General features: G+C 38.4%; 1 protein-coding gene across 4 annotated transcripts in view; it reads left to right on the forward strand.

The window, feature by feature from the left end:
- Nucleotides 1-18986, forward strand: part of SLC25A26 (solute carrier family 25 member 26) — a 154844-nt gene that overhangs the window by 16197 nt on the left and 119661 nt on the right. For 3 of the 4 annotated variants that reach the window (XM_019757175.2, XM_088798530.1, XM_019757178.3), the window contains one exon: nt 3603-3712. The exons of the other annotated variant lie outside the window; for it this stretch is intronic. In XM_019757175.2, the coding sequence (XP_019612734.1) occupies nt 3603-3712 (110 nt within the window). The remainder of the gene's footprint in view (nt 1-3602; nt 3713-18986) is intronic. 4 annotated transcript variants of the gene reach the window in all.

Raw genomic sequence — 18986 nt, forward strand, 5'->3', positions numbered from 1 at the left:
GGCACTGCCACTCTCTCTGTGCCTCTCAGGGTACCCTGCTGGAACAACAGCGACTCACAATCAAGGTGCTTACATATTCTCAATGGCGGCCAGTCAAGACACAAAAGCAAATATCCCCCAGTTCCACTACATGGTGGTATGTTCCCAAACAGTCAAGCTGTCCATTAAATTAGCGATGGAAGGCAATTCCCCATAGTCCATAGTCATTCACCAGGGCTGTCCTGGGGGTGAGGGACGACCGTGACCTCACCCTCATCTCCCATGGAGGACTCAGCAAGCGTTACCTCCTGGGACTATAAGTCCTGCATCCGGGCTGCCTGAGCAGGAACTTCCCCGGCCCACAGGGCTGCAACGACCTTCGCTTTCTCCGGCCTGTGCTGGTTGGGGAACCGTCCACATCTTTCCACCTCTCCACGGGGCTCCATCTCTCCAGCAGCTGCATGGCTTTTCCTGTGCTGGTGGGAGAACTGTCCATGTCGTCCCACCCCTCCACGGGGGTCCAGCTCTCCGGCAGCTGCTCCTCCTGGTCTTCCTGAGACTGAGTGTTCATATACACAGACTGCTCCACTGTCCTTTGGAGAGCTTTGGCCGGCACCATACCCTGCTCGCTGCGCCATTTGTCAGGCGGGAGACCCTGCTGGGTCTCTGCTCCCGCTCCCCATACAAGAATGCAGGATATGGTGAGGCCAAAAAGGAACACCCACGGAGCCATAGGTAGGGGAGTCATACCACTATATTCTCTCTGGCGGCACTATACTCTCACTGGAGGCTGGATCCACACTGTCCGCAAACCGCCATCCACACTTGCCAGCCCAGCCGCCATCCTCTTGCTAGCCCCCATTCTTTTTCCTCTCTCTCTTTTCTAGCACAGCCACAGCAGTTATATTAGTGGCCAATGGCTCACTGGTTACAGCTGACGGCCAATAGCCACAGCTGATGGCCATGCAATCACAGTTGATGGCCATTTACTACCTGAGCCAGCACCCGTCTATGTGAGGCCGAGAGCCTGGAAACTGCTTTCTGGGGCTCTGCCCCCACAACAGCATTCACATAAAGCTTTGTAGTGCAAAGGGAAAAATCATGTTTTGGTTCCGTTGTTTCTTTCTCCTCTTCCTCCTTCTCTAGTAGTCCTTAGAGCAGCAAACTGTTTTGAGGTTCTTCTTGGATTTTCATTTGTGTTAATAGTTTCAATAATTGATTACAGCATGTCGAGCACCCACTCAATGCCAAGTATAGTTCTCTATGTGGGAGAGGGACCGTGGATCCTAAATTTGACCACATTGCAGTTACCTGGTCTCCTGAAGAGATTTTTTTGGTCTGTGGTATGGCTTTGTGGTTGGAAGTTTAAAAAATAATTCCCAGGTGGTTTTAATATGCAGACAAATTTGGGAATTGCAACGGAATATGTTACTAGGTCCCTCTCTTTTGGTCATCAGTTTTTATGGTGTCTCCCTCACTGCTCTAAAGATCTTTTATTCTTGCGTGTTGCACCTAGGAAGTGCTGTTGGTAGATGTAGTATTAGCAATGGTCTGTAGGGTACGTGCTGCTACCTTAAGCTCGCAGGACTAGTTTAGATTCTTGCCAGCAGGGATTACATACAGAATGTGATTTTGAACTTTATTGTGTGTAAGTAGTGTTCTTGCCAGGCTTTTCGTTTTTGCCATCCATGGACCATCAGTGAATGTGAAATGCTGGATACATAGTCAGAGTGCCAGGATTTCAGAAATGATTTTTTTGTTTTTCTGTAAATTTTCGGTGAATTGAAACTTTCCATGGAACTTTTTTTCTTTTCTTATTGGTTAAGGTTCTAGTCTGAGTACAGTATACCAGTGTAACATTCAGTGGCTGTAGACTTTTTTGAGAAAGTATTCTGCAGGGGTGAGGAGTTGGGGATGGAAGGGAACCAAGGTCGAAAGAGGAGACAGAAAGACCTATATTCAGAAACCTTACTCCCTATTTAGAAAGGTATATGAAAAACCATAGTAGTTGGTTTTTGTTTTTGTTTTTTAGAGGAGCTGGAAGAGACTGTAGGTATCAGATAGCCCAACCCCCTTCTTTGTTATATAATAACTTGCCTAGAGCCTCCTTTGGAATCTGATTGTGCCATCATTTCCAATTAGCAAGGGTTTTCTTGGGTGGCACCTAGGAGCGTTTGGGACTCACATTTCCAAAGGACTTTGTATATCATAGTCCTTTGAACACTGTCTTTCTCCCTTCTCCTTGTGGGTGGTGGTGGGAGGGTGGATTTTGTAGCAGGTGGAACGTAATGCAATTGGAGATATTCTAGCTGTACATTTTAGTGAGTGGGGCAAAGTCAGAAAAGAACCACAAATGGGAATAAGGCCCTATATTAACCACACAGAACTACCTGCATTGGTTATTACTCCTGGGTGACAATGTGCTTCTTCACTTGTCCCGATGTTTGTTTGTTAGCAGCCCGAGGAGTGTTTACAAGCTTGTTGACTTCCTTTAACTGTGGAGAACTGATTTGTACTATTGAACTCTTTTCCTAAGTGTTTCAGACTTCAATGTGACATGTTCAAGTGTCCTTCAAAAGATGAATTGGTCATTCATTTATCTTTCATGCCTTATCCTTTATGGAAGTGATAAACATCTTTTGATTAACAGTTAAGTCTTCAAGACCTCTTGTGTAGCTAAGATTAATTCATGGTAATAGAGGTAGCCTTTTTGAGTTCCAGTTTTAATTAAATAGTTGATTGTTTCCTTGATGTAAAAGTAAGTTGATGTAGTAAAAGTATCCATGGTTATTCTGAGTAAGCAGCAATAAAATATTATCATTCGATGTTTTACTTAGTTAATGTATATGTTTGCATAAATCAATGAAGTTGATTATTTTATGACTGTATACGAAGTGTGGGGACAGAGTCCCAGAGAGCAGTTTCCAGTCTCTCGGCCTCACGTGGAAAGGTGCTGGCTCGGGTAGTAGATGGCCGTCAGCTGTGACTAATTGACCATCAGCTGTAACCAGTTAGCCATCGGCCACTGATATAACTGCTGTGGCTGCGCTGGTTGGGGAGTCAGTTGGGTGGCAGGCAGAGAAGCGGATAGCAGGTTGCAGGTCGTGTGAATCCAGCCTCCAGTGAGACTATAGTGGTATGACTCCCCTACCTATGGCTCTGTGGGTGTTCCTTTTTGGCCTAGCCATATCCTGTGTTCTTATGTGGGGAGCAGGACCAGAGACTCCGCAGGCCGCCTCACACAACAAATGGCGCAGTGAGCAGGGTCTCCTGCACGACACAAAGATATTTTGGATCACAGAAATTTATATCCCTTTCTAGAAAGCTTACTAAAAAATGTTAAATGACTTGTTAATACAAAATGGTAAATGCTAGGTTAGCTGTTAGTTTGCCTTGGGGCAGATATCATGTCTTCAGCATTTTCGTAAGTCCAGGGTTAGGCATATAACATGGGCTCAATAAATTCTGCAAGAGTGAGGGGTGTGGGGGAAGAGTATGTCTTTATTATCTTTATTCGTTATCTCATAATTTATTAGAATTGTAACTTTTTTGAGAAACGTCTTTCTTAACAGCTTGAATATATATTTAAACTTTGTGAAAGACTGGTTTGTTTCAAATTTCAGCTGCTGCTTTTTTTATCACTTACGAATACGTGAAATGGTTTTTGCACACTGATCCATCTTCGTATTTGATGCCTGTGAAGCATATGTTGGCTGCCTCTGCTGGAGAAGTGGTAAGTAACAAGTTATGTGTATAAAATAATTCACAAATGCAAATCATGCGCATATATTCAGTACAGAGATTACTTTATTTCATTCTTTTAAATAAATAAAAGTTTTTTTTAAGTTATGAGAATCACAAATTCCAATAAATGCAAATGGATTTAACATGATAATTAAAAGACAGAGTCTAGATAGGATGAAAGAAAAATCCAGCTATGTGCTATTTATAAGAGACAGACCTAAAAAATAATTATACAGAAAGAATAAAATTAAAGAGGTGGAAGAAAATATCCATGCCAATTGTGGTGGTTTTGTATTATGTCAGCATACCCGAGTGGAACTCCCTTTCCTAGAATTCCCTTTCCAGGTTGGGCTGGCCACAAGGGACATCTGCACAAGATTTGTAAGGTGGAAGTGAAGCACATGCGTTTATGCTCAGAAGGCTGGTGTAGAATCAGGCACTGTTGCAGTTTACACACCTCATGGCTGATCTGTTGGCCTCAGGCAACCGCCGGGCTTCCAGCTCCTCTGAGTCCTCACAGGGTCTTCTCCTGTAGCTTCTCTGAATTCTGAGTCCAGATGTGTGGGTGCTGTGGTGAAGGGTATCCTCTTACCTTGCAGGTCACCCGTATCGTTGAGATTGGTGAGAGAGAATGGGAGTTCCAGTCAGTCCTTGCTTTCCTTGTATCACATCGGTATTTCCTTCCCGATTGCCTGCCCTTCGATTTCTGTCCCAGCACTAGATTCGGAGGCAACAGATCTACATATACTGCTCAACCAGCTCCCACAGTTACTGCTCACATCCCTATGATAACCTCTTATTCTTATCATTCACGGTGGTTTTACTTCTCTGATCAACTCTGATACAGAAATACTAACTGGAAGACCTGATAGAATAATGTTAATATCAGACAAAAAAAGACTTAAAGCAAATAACAAGGAGACCATTGTATAATGCTACAAGGAATGATTCTCCTGAGAGATGTAATAAACCTGAATCTGGACTAAATAATATAGTCTCAAAATACAAAACAAAAATTCCCAGAATTATAAGGAAAAATGAATAAAAATATAATCTTCATTGAAGATACTTGCATTTATCTGTGAAAGTCTTTAAAACCAGACAGGCATAAACTTAAGACCATAGAAGATTTGAACAACACAATAGCAAGATTGATCTAATGAATATGTATAGATCTCTGCAACTAACAGTTACAGATTATTCATTTTATGAAGTTTACTTGGAATATTAATAAAAATGTATGATCCAGTAGTCCACAAAGCAACTTAAATAGTGTGGAGACAATGGCACATAGATAATTTTGTTTCTGATTATAACGAAGCAAAATTGGAAAGTAATGACAAAAACATAACCAGTTCATCCCTACTGTGTGTTTAAAAAACTGTCTAACCCTCTCTTGTAAATCATGAGCCAAAAAAGAAATCATAATATAAGCGATAAATTATTTGTAATTAAAAAATAATACAGGGTTATTCTTTATTCCCTAAACTAACAGAGGAGAAGGGTACCAGTAAAAGTTTCCCCACTCGCCTCACCTAATACTACCTAAGTGATTGTGAGCCTCTTTTCATGTGCTTATTGATATTTACATATCTTCTTTGCAAAATGGGTAATCAGATTTCTTTGCTTATTCTTTAACTGGGTTGTCTTTTTGTTATTGAGTTGTAGGAGTTCTTTAAATATTCCAGATATAAGCCTCTTATCAGACATGGGATTTCCAAAAATTTTCTCCCATTCTTTTTCACTTTTTTTTTTCTTTTTTTTAAGGAGGGTGCAGCTCATGTGGCCCAAGCAGGGATCGAACCAGCAACCTTGGTGCCATCAGCTAAGCTAACTGGCCACCCGCCTTCTTTTTCACTTTCTTAATTGTGTCCTTTGAAGCACAAGTTTTTAATTTTGATGATGTCTAATTTATCCATTTTATCTCACATTGCTTGTGCATTGGTGTCATACCTAAGAAACCATTGCCAAATCTGAGATCATGAAGATTTATACCTATGGTTTCTTCCAAGAGTTTCATAGTTTTAACTCTTGCATTTAGGGCTTTGATCCATTTTGAGTTAACTTTTGTATCTGGTGTGAGGTAGTGGTCTAATTTCATTCTTTTGCATGTGGATATCCAGTTGACCCTGTAACATTTGTTGAAAAGACTGTTTTTCCTCCACTAAACGGCCTTGCACCTTTGTCAAAAACTAATTGACTATAAATGTGAGGGTTTATTTGTGGACTGTTGAGTCTGTTCAGTGGATCTGTATGTCTGTCCCTATGTCAGTGTGACACTGCCTTGATTAAAGCAGTTTAGTAGTAAGTTTTGAAATCAGAAGTGTGAGTCCTCCAGCTTATTCTCTATCAATACTGTTTTGCCTATTCTGGGTCCCTTGCATTTCCATGTGAATTTTAGAATTAGCTTGTCAATTTCTGCAAAAAAGGCAACTGAGATTTTGATAGGGATTGCAATGAATCTGCAAGTTAATCTGGAGAGTATTGCCATTTTAACAACATTAGATTTTCTAATCCATATTTGAGATGTATTTCCATTTATTTAGATCTTAATTTCTTTCAACAATGTTTTGTAGTTTCAAAGTATAAGTTTTATACTTCTTTTTAAAATTTTATCCCTAATTTATTCTTTTGGATGCTATTGTAAATGGGATTTTTCTTTCTTTTTTTTTTTACATAGCAACATCTTTTTTCCATGGACATAGCTACAAAAATCATTAAGAAGACATTAACTAACCAAATACAGCAACATGTAAAGGAATTATACACCTGGGTTTTATTCTAGGATTTATTCCATGAATGAAAGTTTGGCTTAACTATTTGAATATTAATTAAGGGGAAAACCCTACATGATCATCTTTTTTTTTTTTTTTAATCAAAAATTTAAATTTTTATCTGATTACCAAGTACAGTAAAATTTAGATTCCAAAGAATGAAAGAACAACAAAATTATTAATGTATATTCAGAAATATGAAGTACTTGTGATATTAAACCATAGTTAGTAAAAAGCAGAAATTATTTAATTCTATACATGGCTTCTCTGCTAACAATTCTTTTTCTTTTCTTTTTTTTTTTTTTTTTATTAGTTTCAGGTGCACAAGACAAAGCAAAACTTAGACGTTTATCATTTATATCCCTCACACTGTGTGAACCCCCCTCCCCTCATCCACTATCCCTCTGTACGTTCCCCAAATTAATTTTCAAACCCCCATGACCATCTTGTGGTTACTGCCTATTTTTCAAAACCTCTCACCTTCCCCTTATCCCCACCCCCCCGCCCCTCTAGCAACCCTCTGTTTTTCCTCCATGTTTCCAAAACTGTCTCTGATTAGTTCATTCACTTATTCTTTTCTTTAGATTCCGCATATAAGTGAGATCATATGGTATTTGTCTTTCTCTTTCTGACTTATTTCACTTAACATAATGTTCTCTAGGTCCATCCATGTTGTTGCAAATGGTAAGATTTCTTTCTTCTTTATGGCTGCGTAATACTCCATTGTATAAATGTACCACAGTTTCTTAATCCAGTCAGTCATCTACTGATGGGCATTTCGGTTGTTTCCAGGTCTTGGCTATTGTGTATAATGCTGCAATAAACATAGGAGTGCATAAAGATTTTTGAATTGGAGTTTTGGATTTCTCCGGATAGATACCTAGGAGTGGGATTGCTGGATCATAAGGTAGTTCTATTTTTAGGTTTTTGAGATACCTCCAAACTGTTTTCCATAGTGGCTGCACCAATCTGCATTCCCACCAACAGTGCACCAGCATTCCCTTTTCTCCACATCCACGCCAGCACTTGTTGTTTGTTGATTTATTGATGATAGCCATCTTGACTGGGGTGAGGTGGTATCTCATTGTGGTTTTTATTTGCATTTCTCTGATGGTTAGTGAGGTTGAACATTTCTTCATATGTCTATTTGCCATCTGTATGTCCTTTTTAGAAAAATGTCTCTTCATGTCCTCTGCCCATTTTTTAATTGGGTTGTTTGTTTTTTTGGAGTTGATTTGAGTGAGTTTTTTATAAATTTGTGATATTAACCCCTTATCAGATATATCGTTGGCAAATATCTTTTCCCATTCAGTAGGATCCCTTTTTGTTTTATTGATGGTTTCCTTTGCTGTGAAAAAGCTTTTTAGTTTGATGTAATCCCACATGTTTATTTTTTCTCTTACTTCCCTCGTGCGAGGGGATATATCAGTAAAAATCTTACTCCGGGTAATGTCTGTGAAGTTTCTTCCTATATTTTCTTCTAGGAATTTTATGGATTCAGATCTTACATTTAAATCTTTAAGTCATTTTGAATTTATTTTTGTATGTGGTGTAAGGAGGTGATCCAGCTTCATCTTTTTGCATGTGTCTGTCCAAGTTTCCCAGCACCATTTATTGAATAGACTGTCTTTACCCCACCGTACATTCTTGCTTCCATTGTCATAGATTAAATGGCCATATATGCATGGATTTATTTCTGGACTCTCTATTCTGTTCCATTGATCTATGGGTCTGTTTTTATGCCAGTACCATGCTGTTTTGATTACTGTAGCCTTGTAGTATAATTTGAAGTCAGGTATTGTTATACCTCCCACTTTGTTCTTATTTCTCAAGATTGTTGAGGATATCCGGGGTCTTTTATTATCCCATACAAATTTTAGGATTATATGTTCTATTTCTGTGAAAAATGTCATTGGTAGTTTGATAGGAATTGCGTTGAATATGTATATTGCCTTAGGCAGTATGGACATTTTAACTATATTAATTCTTCCGGGATTTTTCTTAATTCCATTTTCATTTAGTTCATTGCTGCTGTGCTGAAATAAATTGATTTTTGTATCTTGTATCCTGCAATGTTGATGAACTAATTAATTAGTTTTAAAGTTGTTTAGTGGATTCCTTAGGATTTTCTATATGCAAGATATCTGCAAGTAGGGATAGTTTTACTTTTTTCTAACCTATGTGCCTTTTATTTAATTTTCTTGCCTAATCGCCCTGGCTAGAAGCTCTAGTACAACACTGAGTAGGAGTGGTGAGAGTGGACAGCCCTATCTTGTTTCTGATCTCAGGGAGAAAGTAGTGTTTCACCATTAATCTGATGTTAGCTGTGAGCTTCTCGTAGATGTCCTTTTCCAAGTTGAAGAAGTTGTCTTCTATTCCTAGTTTGTTGAGTGAATTTTATTTTTTAATTTTGAAGGGTTTTGTTAGTACTCTTTTTTCCTGTATTGAGATAATCATGGGTCTTCTTAATTTTACTGATACGGTATAGTGTATTAATTGATTTTTAAATGTAAATCACTCTTGCATTCCTGGGATAACTCTATTTTAAATTTTTTGAGAAACCTTCATACTGTTTTCCATAGTGGCTGTACCAGTTTACATTCTACCAATAGTGCACAAGGGTTCTCTTTTCTCCACATCCTCTCCAACACTTGTTTCTTGTCTTTGTGTTAATAGCTGTAAAATGAATTTCTTGAGCTAAGAAATCAGTTGTATAATTCCTCGGGGGGAATATTGAAAGAAATTAGCCTGAGAGACTAAATCACTGAAGTGTTTTTAATAAAATTTCCTTTTACCATTGGTTTTAAAAATGATTTTGCATAACCCAAGTTAACTCTGGATTTTAAAAAAAATTGCCTTCATAATTTACTAAAGTTATATAAGTAACGGGACTAACGATATATTAACTTTTGAGTAGCAAAGAACATAAAGTAGTAGTTCCTTTTATGACCTTTATAGACCCCTTTAGGAATATAATGAAAACTATTGCTGTCTCTCCAGTAAAGTGAACATATATGGACATTTGCGTACAATTTCTGAGGATTTTCATTCTTCTTAACACGTTGCGTACGGCGGGCTTTAAATCCCTCGTGAAGATTCTCGTGATCCGTACGCAACATGTTAACTCTTACCCAAAATAAGAGCTCCAGTGTTTGAATTCTATCTGAAAATTAGCTTAAACTGCAGTTTGAAAGCAATTTACACTTAATTAAAAAAATATTTTAACCATTTATCCTTGGTTTAGATTATTTTTTTGTGATATTGTTCTGAAATTAGAATCTCATTACATGCAGTTGGTTTTGAGTATATTACTAAAGCATGACAAATTGTATGAGTTTCAGTGTCTCTCAGGTTGTGAAAAATCTGCCCTTGCCTCTGTTTTAGAATTACATGTTGCTTTAAGTTTCAATATATTCTCATAAGTTCAATATTTGGTTTATGTTTTTTAGTATGTTGCTGAGAACAAGCAGCAAATAAAACTTGGTTACTTACTTCATTTCACATAGGGCCATCTTGCCTGCAAGCAAGTTGGCCTTGTTGAAAGACCGGCTTTCTTCAATTTATAAACTGTCTCTTAGACTTACCCAGAGTATATAATGTGATATAATGAGACAGGGCAAATGAGAGCTTTGAGATTACTCATATTAATGATATATCTTTTCATTTGTGGAAAATACTGTATATTCTGTACTTTAATATTGATAACTGACATTTAAAATATGGGAGACTTTTTATTGTAATATAGTTTCTGTGGTGCCTGGAGAACTTTAAAAGGAGAATTTATCAAGTACATAGATTGACTTCAAAGGTGAAACATCTCTCGATGTTGACTTTTAATTGATTTTAAACTCAGTTGTAGTTTAGTATGCTGAAAAGATTGTCAAGTTTAGGAAGTTTGTGGAAATGTTGGTTCTGATGCTCCAATTATATTTGATCTTTCTTTAAAAACTTCCCCAAACCATTTAATATCATTTTTCTCAGTAAATGCTTGAGAAGTGTTTGTACCATATTCCTGTTTTAGTAACTTCTTTCAGTTTAGTGGAGCATAAACTTTTGGTTTCAGATTCATATAAGTGTGGTTGCTTAAAGTAAGAGAAAGAAAGAAATGGGTGAATTTAGAAGAAACAAATTTTCATAGGTAAAATAAAAAGGAATAGAAAACAAAAACATATATAGCTGTCAATGGTCAGAGAAAATCAGAAATAGTTTAATGCAGTCACTGTTCTGTACACATTGGTTTTGACATAAGGTTATGTTGCAGACAGATTTCTTAGAAACAATAACTTATGAATGTGCCCACAATTACTTTGTGGCAGCAACTATAAGTGTATGAAAGAAATTTAGAAACAAAAGAAACCTGCCATAATAACCAATCCCTGTAGCAGCAGCTTGATTAAAACTTAATGATGAATCAATAAAACTATAATTACAACCTTCTACCTTATGTTTGTAATTTGGAATACAGTAATATTGATCAAATAAGATTTAATATGTAACAACAGTAAGAAGGGTCCCGTCTGTGCCATTTTTATTAGCAAGTTTGCTATACCAAATCCCTAAATCCCTACCTCAATTATTTTACAGCTCAGTTTTCATCAGACACAGGAAAAGCCCTGTGAGAAGTAGAATCTGTAATTAGATCAGAAAGGTTGGGGCAGGTTTACTTTAACAAAAAGATGCTGTAACATTACAGTGGTAGTGATTTGTTTTCTAAGGCCTTAAGATTAGATTTTTCCCCACTCTTATCCAACTTTTGTTCTTACCGTGTTTCCCCGAAAATAAGACCAAATCAGAAAATAAGCCCTAGCATGATTTTTCAGGCTGCTCATAATATAAAATAAACCCTACTGCGTCTTTTGGAGCAAAAATTAATATAAGACCCGGTCTTATTTTCAGGGAAATACAATAAGGCTTATTTTATATTATGAGCATCCTGAAAAATCATGCTGGGGCTTATTTTCTGGTTAGGTCTTATTTTCGGGGAAACACGATAGTTCATGTTGTTTTCAGACATGAAAGAATGTTGAAATTTCTTTGTAGCCAAAAGCAGCCACTGGGAATTTAGTGTCCATGGGTGACGTGTGGATGTCCTCACACACATAGATGCTGGTAGATTATCCTTTTCGTTCTCATTCTAACTTGGGTATGAGAAAGCTAGGAAATAAATATAATGCTTTGTAAATGCTTTTCTCACAGCTTCTAATAGAACTTCCGCAAGTGTAGACCAAGCAGCACCTACTTGGGAATCCATTGCCTGGGCAGCTGGTTACACGTGCAGATTTTGGGAGATGGTCCCAGGGACCCTGCATGTCAAACAAGATTCCTAGATGGTTCTGGTGCTGCTGGTACCTAAGTACCACTGAATTAGGACTATCAAAAATGTAATTTATACCCCAGTAGTAAATATTTTTACAGAATGGGCTTGGCAGTCCCATGCATAAAAATATTTAACTAGGTACAGAACATGAAGACGGCCACGTTCTGATTCTTTTAGACCTACTGAGATTCCCAGTTTAATAAACCGGTTGGTTTTGAGGGTGGCAGTATATGGAGACACGTAGTTTTGGATTTTGGAGGTAGAGTGCATGTGCATGCAGCTCTGATGGTCTCTTCAAGGCCCGTGCCATTGGAGAGCCGTGGAAGTGAAGGCAACTTCTGCTACAGGTTCGCTCCTTTAGCAGCTAACAAGGCCAGTGGACCTCTGTCCTACAGTCTGTCCGGGGCCTGTGGCATATCAGCATATCAGTGAAGTCCATCGTTGTAATTCACTTTCCTCATGGTACTGGCTGCTTGGAGCGTTTGCTGCATTGATGCTGTCAGGAGTGTTTGTCAGCTGCAAAACGCGGTGCACAGTCCCTCGTGGGGATCGGAGCTCTTTTTATTATGCTGTTCATATCGTTTTTAAGGTGTATTTATAGTGTTTTTCATGATCTTTACTGGCTTTTTCTAAGAAGAACCACTGAGCAAAATAATAGAAGAAAGGTTGAGAACTTTCGAAATGTGTTGTATCTTTTGAAATAATCATGGTAGTTTTGAAACATGCCTCAATTAATATAGATTAACTTTCATTTGCAATTGTGGTAGTAGTTTGCCAAGCTCGTGGGCAGTTGTATGACAGTGTCATGGGAGGTTGGCTGAGAAGGAACTGAGCCGGCTGTCTGTGAAGTGCAGTGTCGTTACTGCATCAGCCGGAAGCTCACGGCAGTCCTGCAGGTGGAATGGAAGCAGAATGCACAGGTATTGCTAGGAAGTTTGTTGTACAGTTAGCTGCTGGAAACCGAACTGTCAGGTTCCTAACCACACTCACAGAAGCACTTTTTGATGCATCTGAGCACGTGCCTTGCTCAGGGGCCTTTCCCCTGTTCTCCTGTTCATTTTTCAGGGTGCCTAGGAGCCTGTTTTCACTTCAGGACATGAAGTACATAATTCAGACAGACTTCTAAATTTCTTCTTGGAAACCCCAAGCTATAAGAATGATACAAAATATTATCTCAAAAATATAAAAAAATAACCAGGTTTCTGTTGCCATCTTCAGAGCTTTCACTTTTTACATCCTTTTCTCACGTGACCTCTTCGGTTCCTGCTGTACAGGCTGCGTTAGTTCAGCCCTTCGTGGTTTCCTCTGCCTCTTCTGTTGCCCTTAACTGGCAGTGTGGAATTCGATCCTAAATCCTTAATATGTTCTAGGCATTGAGGATAAAATGACAAGATACTGCCCTTCAGAGGCTTGCGGTCTACAGGTGGAGATGGATACGTAACTGTGTAAGTGCAGTAAAATGTTACAGGTATTTTTAGAAAAGTAATTACAAGGTACAGTGAGAGCCCGAAGGGAAAGGAATGGTCAGTTTTTTCTGGGTTGGAGTGGGCAGATGGGTGTTGTTTCAGGGAAGGGGCATAGAGCCGCTAATCCTTAAACTGTATTTTAGAATATGACTATTTGTTACCTGTGTTGGTGCAGAGGGGTATTGATGGAAAGCCTTTGTTAGACATTTTCAAGTTCCACATGGAGCATAGCTGTGACTGGGTCATTATGAAATGAGGTGGCGAGGTGATGGTTGGGGACAGCTGGAGGTTCTTGCTGGCTATGGTAAGGAGTTTGGCTGTTATCCTTTGAGCAGCTGAGCAGAAGAGCACCATGTGTAGGTATGTTAAGAATGTCTGCTGGCAGCTGTGTGGAGATGGGCGTGGTGTGTGAATGGAGGGGAGGCGACTACTCCAGAAGTCCCCTGAGAGATAGATGGCAGGCCTGCAGGAAGGCAGGGGCGGGGCAAAGCAGAGGGAGAAGGTAAGCTCAGAAGATGTTAAAGAGGTGGAACTGGCAAAAAGATGGTAGTTCTTTCCGAAGCCCTGCCGCAGCATCCCTTCAGTACCTCTGTCATCGTGGATGCCATTAGTGTGTTGTGTCTTTGTGGGTTGTGCACATGATTCAACTCTCCAATGGAGTTCACTGAGCCAAGTTCAATAAGCACACCCCAGCTTTCCAGCTATTTTGAGCGAATATTCACAAAGTGGCAGAAGAGGAAAGAGAGAAGGTAGTGCTGGGGAGAGGGTCAGGGCTTGGCATGACCGGCGTGGGTGATGGCCCATTTCCTTTAAAGTGCAAGCATGAGTGTGCTGAGAGATTTTTCAGGGAGGCTCTCATAAAGGAACATTGACCACCCTGACCTTCCAGTTTCTGGATGACCTTCTCTAACACATTTCACATTGTTTCTGTTTTATGGGCTTTGTTTTCTTTCCTTAATGTAGTATGCAACATTACTTCAGATGGTATTGATTCATGATCTTAAGACAGTGCATTTCATTGATTATCTTATTTAGTTAGTGGACAAGAGGGAAAGGAAGCTTTGCGTTGGCTTTTTATTTAAGAGCAGTGTCAGTGTATGGAAAACAATGAAATTACCTTCAGCTTTATGAAAACAATGAATTAATTTTCACATAGGATGATGAGGTTGAAGAAACCATTTCAAGCCACAAGAGTGTTACCTGGTCAGTTATTGCCACTACCTTGTAAGTGACAGAACTGACCACATCTCTCCCAGGACCAAACTACTGAAGTTAGGGTTAGCCACTCTGTGCGTCTGCACTTGGTCAGTGACAAATCTTCATTTTTTAAGATACTGCTGTGTTAAGATTAGGGTTTTGATAACATAATGAATTAAATGCCATGGTCCCAAGTTTGCTTTGATTTGTGATTATATACTGTCAACCTTAAAATTAAACAACAAAGGGTATCGAGCAATAAATGAATTTGTTTGGGAATAGCAGAGGGATTGTTATTCGGGACATGCAACCTATGGTGAACCATTGGCAAGTCTGAAGAGATTAAAGGGAGCTCAGCTTTTAGTGGTCGCAGGAGGAGTTTGGGGAGGGTTGGGTTTTTATTTTTTACTTTAAAATTTCTTTTTAGAATTTATTTAATTAAATTTATTGGGGTAATATTGGTTAATAACATTCTGTAAGTTTCAGGGGTACAATTCTGTAATACATCATCTGTATATTCCATTGTGTGCTCACCACCTGAAGTCTAGTCTTCTGTCACCATATATTTGACCTCCCCACCCTCTTCATCCTCCCCCGACGCAATTCCCCTCTGGTAACCACAGTACTATTGTCTGTGACTGAGTTTATTGTTTTATTTGTTCATTTGTGTTCTGTTTTATATTCCACAGATGAGTGAAATCAACTGCTTCTTTTCTTTTCTGTCTGACTTATTTCGTTTAGCATAATACTCTCAAGATCTATCCATGTTGTCACAAATAGCGATATTCATTTTTTATGACTAAGTAGTATCCCATTGCATATGTATGCCACATCTTTTTTGTCTGATCACCTGTTGAGGGATGCTTAGGTTGTTTCTATGTCTTGGCTATTGCAAATAATGCTGCAGTGAACATAGGGGTGTATATATCTTTATGAATAAGTGTTTTCAAATTTTTGGGGTAGATACCCAGAGGAAAGATTGCTGTGTCACATGGTAGCTCTGTCCTTAATTTTTTGAGGAAACTCCATACCATTTTCCATAGAGGCTGTACCAATTTACATTCCCACCAGCAGTGTGTGAGGGTTCCCTTTTCTCCACATCCTCTCCAACACTTGTTATTTCTTGTCTTATTGATATCCGCTATTCTAACATGTGTGAGATGGTATCTCATTGTGGTGTTGATTTGCATTTCCCTTATAGCTAGTGAGGTTGAGCATCTTTTCATATATCTGTTGGCCATCTCTATGTCTTCTTGGGAAAAATGTCTGTTCAAGTCCTCTGCCCCTTTTTTAATTGGATTGTTTTGTTGTTGTTGAGTTGCATGAGTTCTCTATATATTTCGGGTATTAGCCCCTTATCAGAGGTATCGTTTACAAATAACCTTTTCCCATTTGGTTCGTTGCCTTTTTGTATTGTTGATGGTTTCTTTGGCTGTGCAGAAGCTTTTTAGTTTGATTTAGTCCCATTCATTTATTTTTGCTTTTATTTCTCATGCATTTGGGGTTAAGTTGACAAAAACCCCTTTGAGACCAAGGTCCAAAGGTTAATGCCTATGTTTTCCTCTATGTATTTTATTGTTTCAGGTCTTATATTCAAGTATTTAATCCATTTTGAATTAAATTTTGCATATGGTGTCAGCAGCAGTCTAGTTTCATTCATTTTTAAAGATTTTTATTAAAATTTAACCAACATATAGTATATTAGTTTTAGGTGTACACCATAGTTATTCAACATTTATATGCCTAAAGAAGTGATCACCATGATAAGTTCAGCAACCATCTGACACCATACTATGCTATCAAAATCTTATTGACTATATTCCGCATGCTGTACATTACATCCCCATGACTTATTAGTGTTATACCTGGAAATTTGGACCTCTTAATCCCTTTCACCTTCCCCCCCTTTGTAAATTTTCAGTTACAGTTGACATTCAGTATTATTTTATATTAATTTCAGGTGTATAGCATAGTGGTTAGATATTTGTATAAGTTAAAAATGATCCCCCTGACTAGTCTGGTACCCACCTGGCACTATACATAGTTATGACCATGTCATTGACTGTATTTTCTATGCTTTATTTTATATGCGCATGACTGTTTTGTAACTACCAATTTGTACTTAATCCTTTCACCTTTTTCACCCTCCATCCCGTTTGTCAGTTATCACAATATTATTGACTATACTCCTTATGCTATACAATACATCCCCATGACTGCTTTGTAAAAATCAATTTGTAGTTCTTAATCCCTTCCCCTTTTCCACTCACCTTCAACCCCCCTCCCTTCTGGCAACCATCAAAATGTTCTATGTATCTATGAGTTTGTTTCCATTTTGTTTGTTTATTTTGTTCTTCAGATTCCACATATAAGTGAAATCATATTGCATCTGTGTTTCTCTGACACTCCACTCAGTACAGTACCCCCCAGGTCCATCCATGCCACTGCAGATGGCAAAAACCCATTCTTGTCCATAGCCAAGCAATATTCCATTATGTATATCTGTACAACCTTCTCTTTATCCACTCATCCGTTGACTGCCTCCACACCTTGACCATTGTAAACAATGCTGCAATGAACATATGGATGCACATTCCCCTTGAAGTAGCGTTTTGGGTTTTCTTCAGATAAATACCCTTAAGTGGGATCACTGGGTCCTTCTTTGTCTCTTGGTATAGCCTTTGTTTTAAAGTGTATTTTTTCTGGTATAAGTATTGCTATACCAACTATTTTTGTATGTTTGTTTCCATTTTCATGAAATCTCTTTTCCCATCCCTTTATTTTCAGTCTTTGTGTGTTTTTCGATCTGAAGTGAGTCTCTTGTAGGCTGCATATGTAAGGGTCTTGTTTTCTTATCCATACAATCACCCTGTTTTTTGATAGGAGCATTTACTCATTTACATTCAAAGTAATTGTTAACGATATGTAGTTATTGCCATTTTATTCATAATTTTGATTTTTTTTTTATTTCTTCTTAAAGAAGTCATTCTAAGATTCCTTGTGATTCTGATTTGGTGTTAATGAACTCCTTTAGTTTTTTCTTATCTGGGAAGCTCTTTATCTGTCCTTTGATTTTAAATGATAGCTTTGCTGCATAGAGTTGGTTGTAGGTCCTTGCTTTTCATCACTTTGAATATTTCATGCCAGTCCCTTCTGGCCTGCAAAGTTTCTGTTGAGAAATGAGCTGTTGGTCTTATGGGAGCTCTCTTGTATGTAACTAACTGCTTTTCTGTTGCTGCTTTTAAGCTTCCTCTTTGTCTTTAATTTGTTTTTGCCATTTTAATTATAATGTGTCTTGGTGTGGGCCTCTTTGGGTTCATCTTGTTTGGGACTTTCTGTGCTTCCTGAGCTTGTGTATTTATTTCCTTCACCAGGTTAGGGAAGTTTTCCATCATTATTTCTTCAAATAGATTTTCAATTCCTTGCTCTCTCTTTTCTCCTTTGGATATCCCTATGATACAATGTTGGTATGCTTGAGATTGTCCCAGAGGCCCCTTAAACTGTCCTCATTTTTTTCCTGCTATAATTGGGTATTTTCTGCTTCTTTATCTTCTAAATCACTGATTCGATCCTCTGCTTCATCGTCTAATCTGCTGTTGATTCCCCCTAAAGTATTCTTCATTTCAGTTATTATATTCTTTATTTCTGACTGGTTCTTTTATATGTTTTCTATGTTCATTTTTATGTTTCCTATCTCTTTGTTGATGTTCTCACAGAGATCATTGAGTCTCCTTATAACCAGTGTCTGGAACCCAGTGTCTGGGAGATTGCTTGTCTTCATTTTGTTTAGTTCTTTTTCTGGAACTTTTTTTCTGGAACTTCTTTAGTTCATTTTGTTTAGTAACTTTGTTCTGTTCTTTTATTTGGGACATGTTTCTTTTTCTCCCCATTTTGGCTGCCCTCCCTGTGTTTGTTTCTACAAGGTCAGACAATTAAGTTTGTGAACTCATCCTAGGAAAAGTGCTACATAACTCATTGCTGAATATCACTACAGTCACCTTCGAAGTACTCCCCTTGCGAAGCTATACACCAACACCAGTGCCTAGTTCACCCTTCAAAAAATTCTGGAACTTTTTCTGGAATGGCCATCAGAGCTGTTGTCGTATTACCCTTGATGTCCTGAATGTCATCAAAATGTCTTCCTTTCAATATTTCCTTTCTCTTTGGGTAAAGAAAGAAGTCACTGGGGGCCAGATCAGGTGAGTAGAGAGGGTGTTCCAATACAGTTATTTGTTTACTGGCTAAAAACTCCCTTACAGACAGTGCCATGTGAGTTGGTGCATTGTTGTGATGCAAGAGCCATGAATTGTTGGCGAAAAGTTCAGGTCATCTGGCTTTTTCATGCACCCTTTTCAGCACTTCCAAATAGTAAACTTTGTTAACTGTCCAGTTGGTACAAATTCATAATGAATAATCCCTCTGATATAAAAAAAAGTTAGCAACATCTTTGCAACAAGTTTGCAAATTTAATTGTCAGACCTTGTGTGTATTAAGTAGGGCTGCTGTGTC

The sequence above is a fragment of the Rhinolophus sinicus genome, chromosome 5, assembly GCF_057876585.1.
Source record: "Rhinolophus sinicus isolate RSI-liver-muscle chromosome 5, RSI-T2T, whole genome shotgun sequence".
NCBI lineage: Eukaryota > Metazoa > Chordata > Mammalia > Chiroptera > Rhinolophidae > Rhinolophus > Rhinolophus sinicus.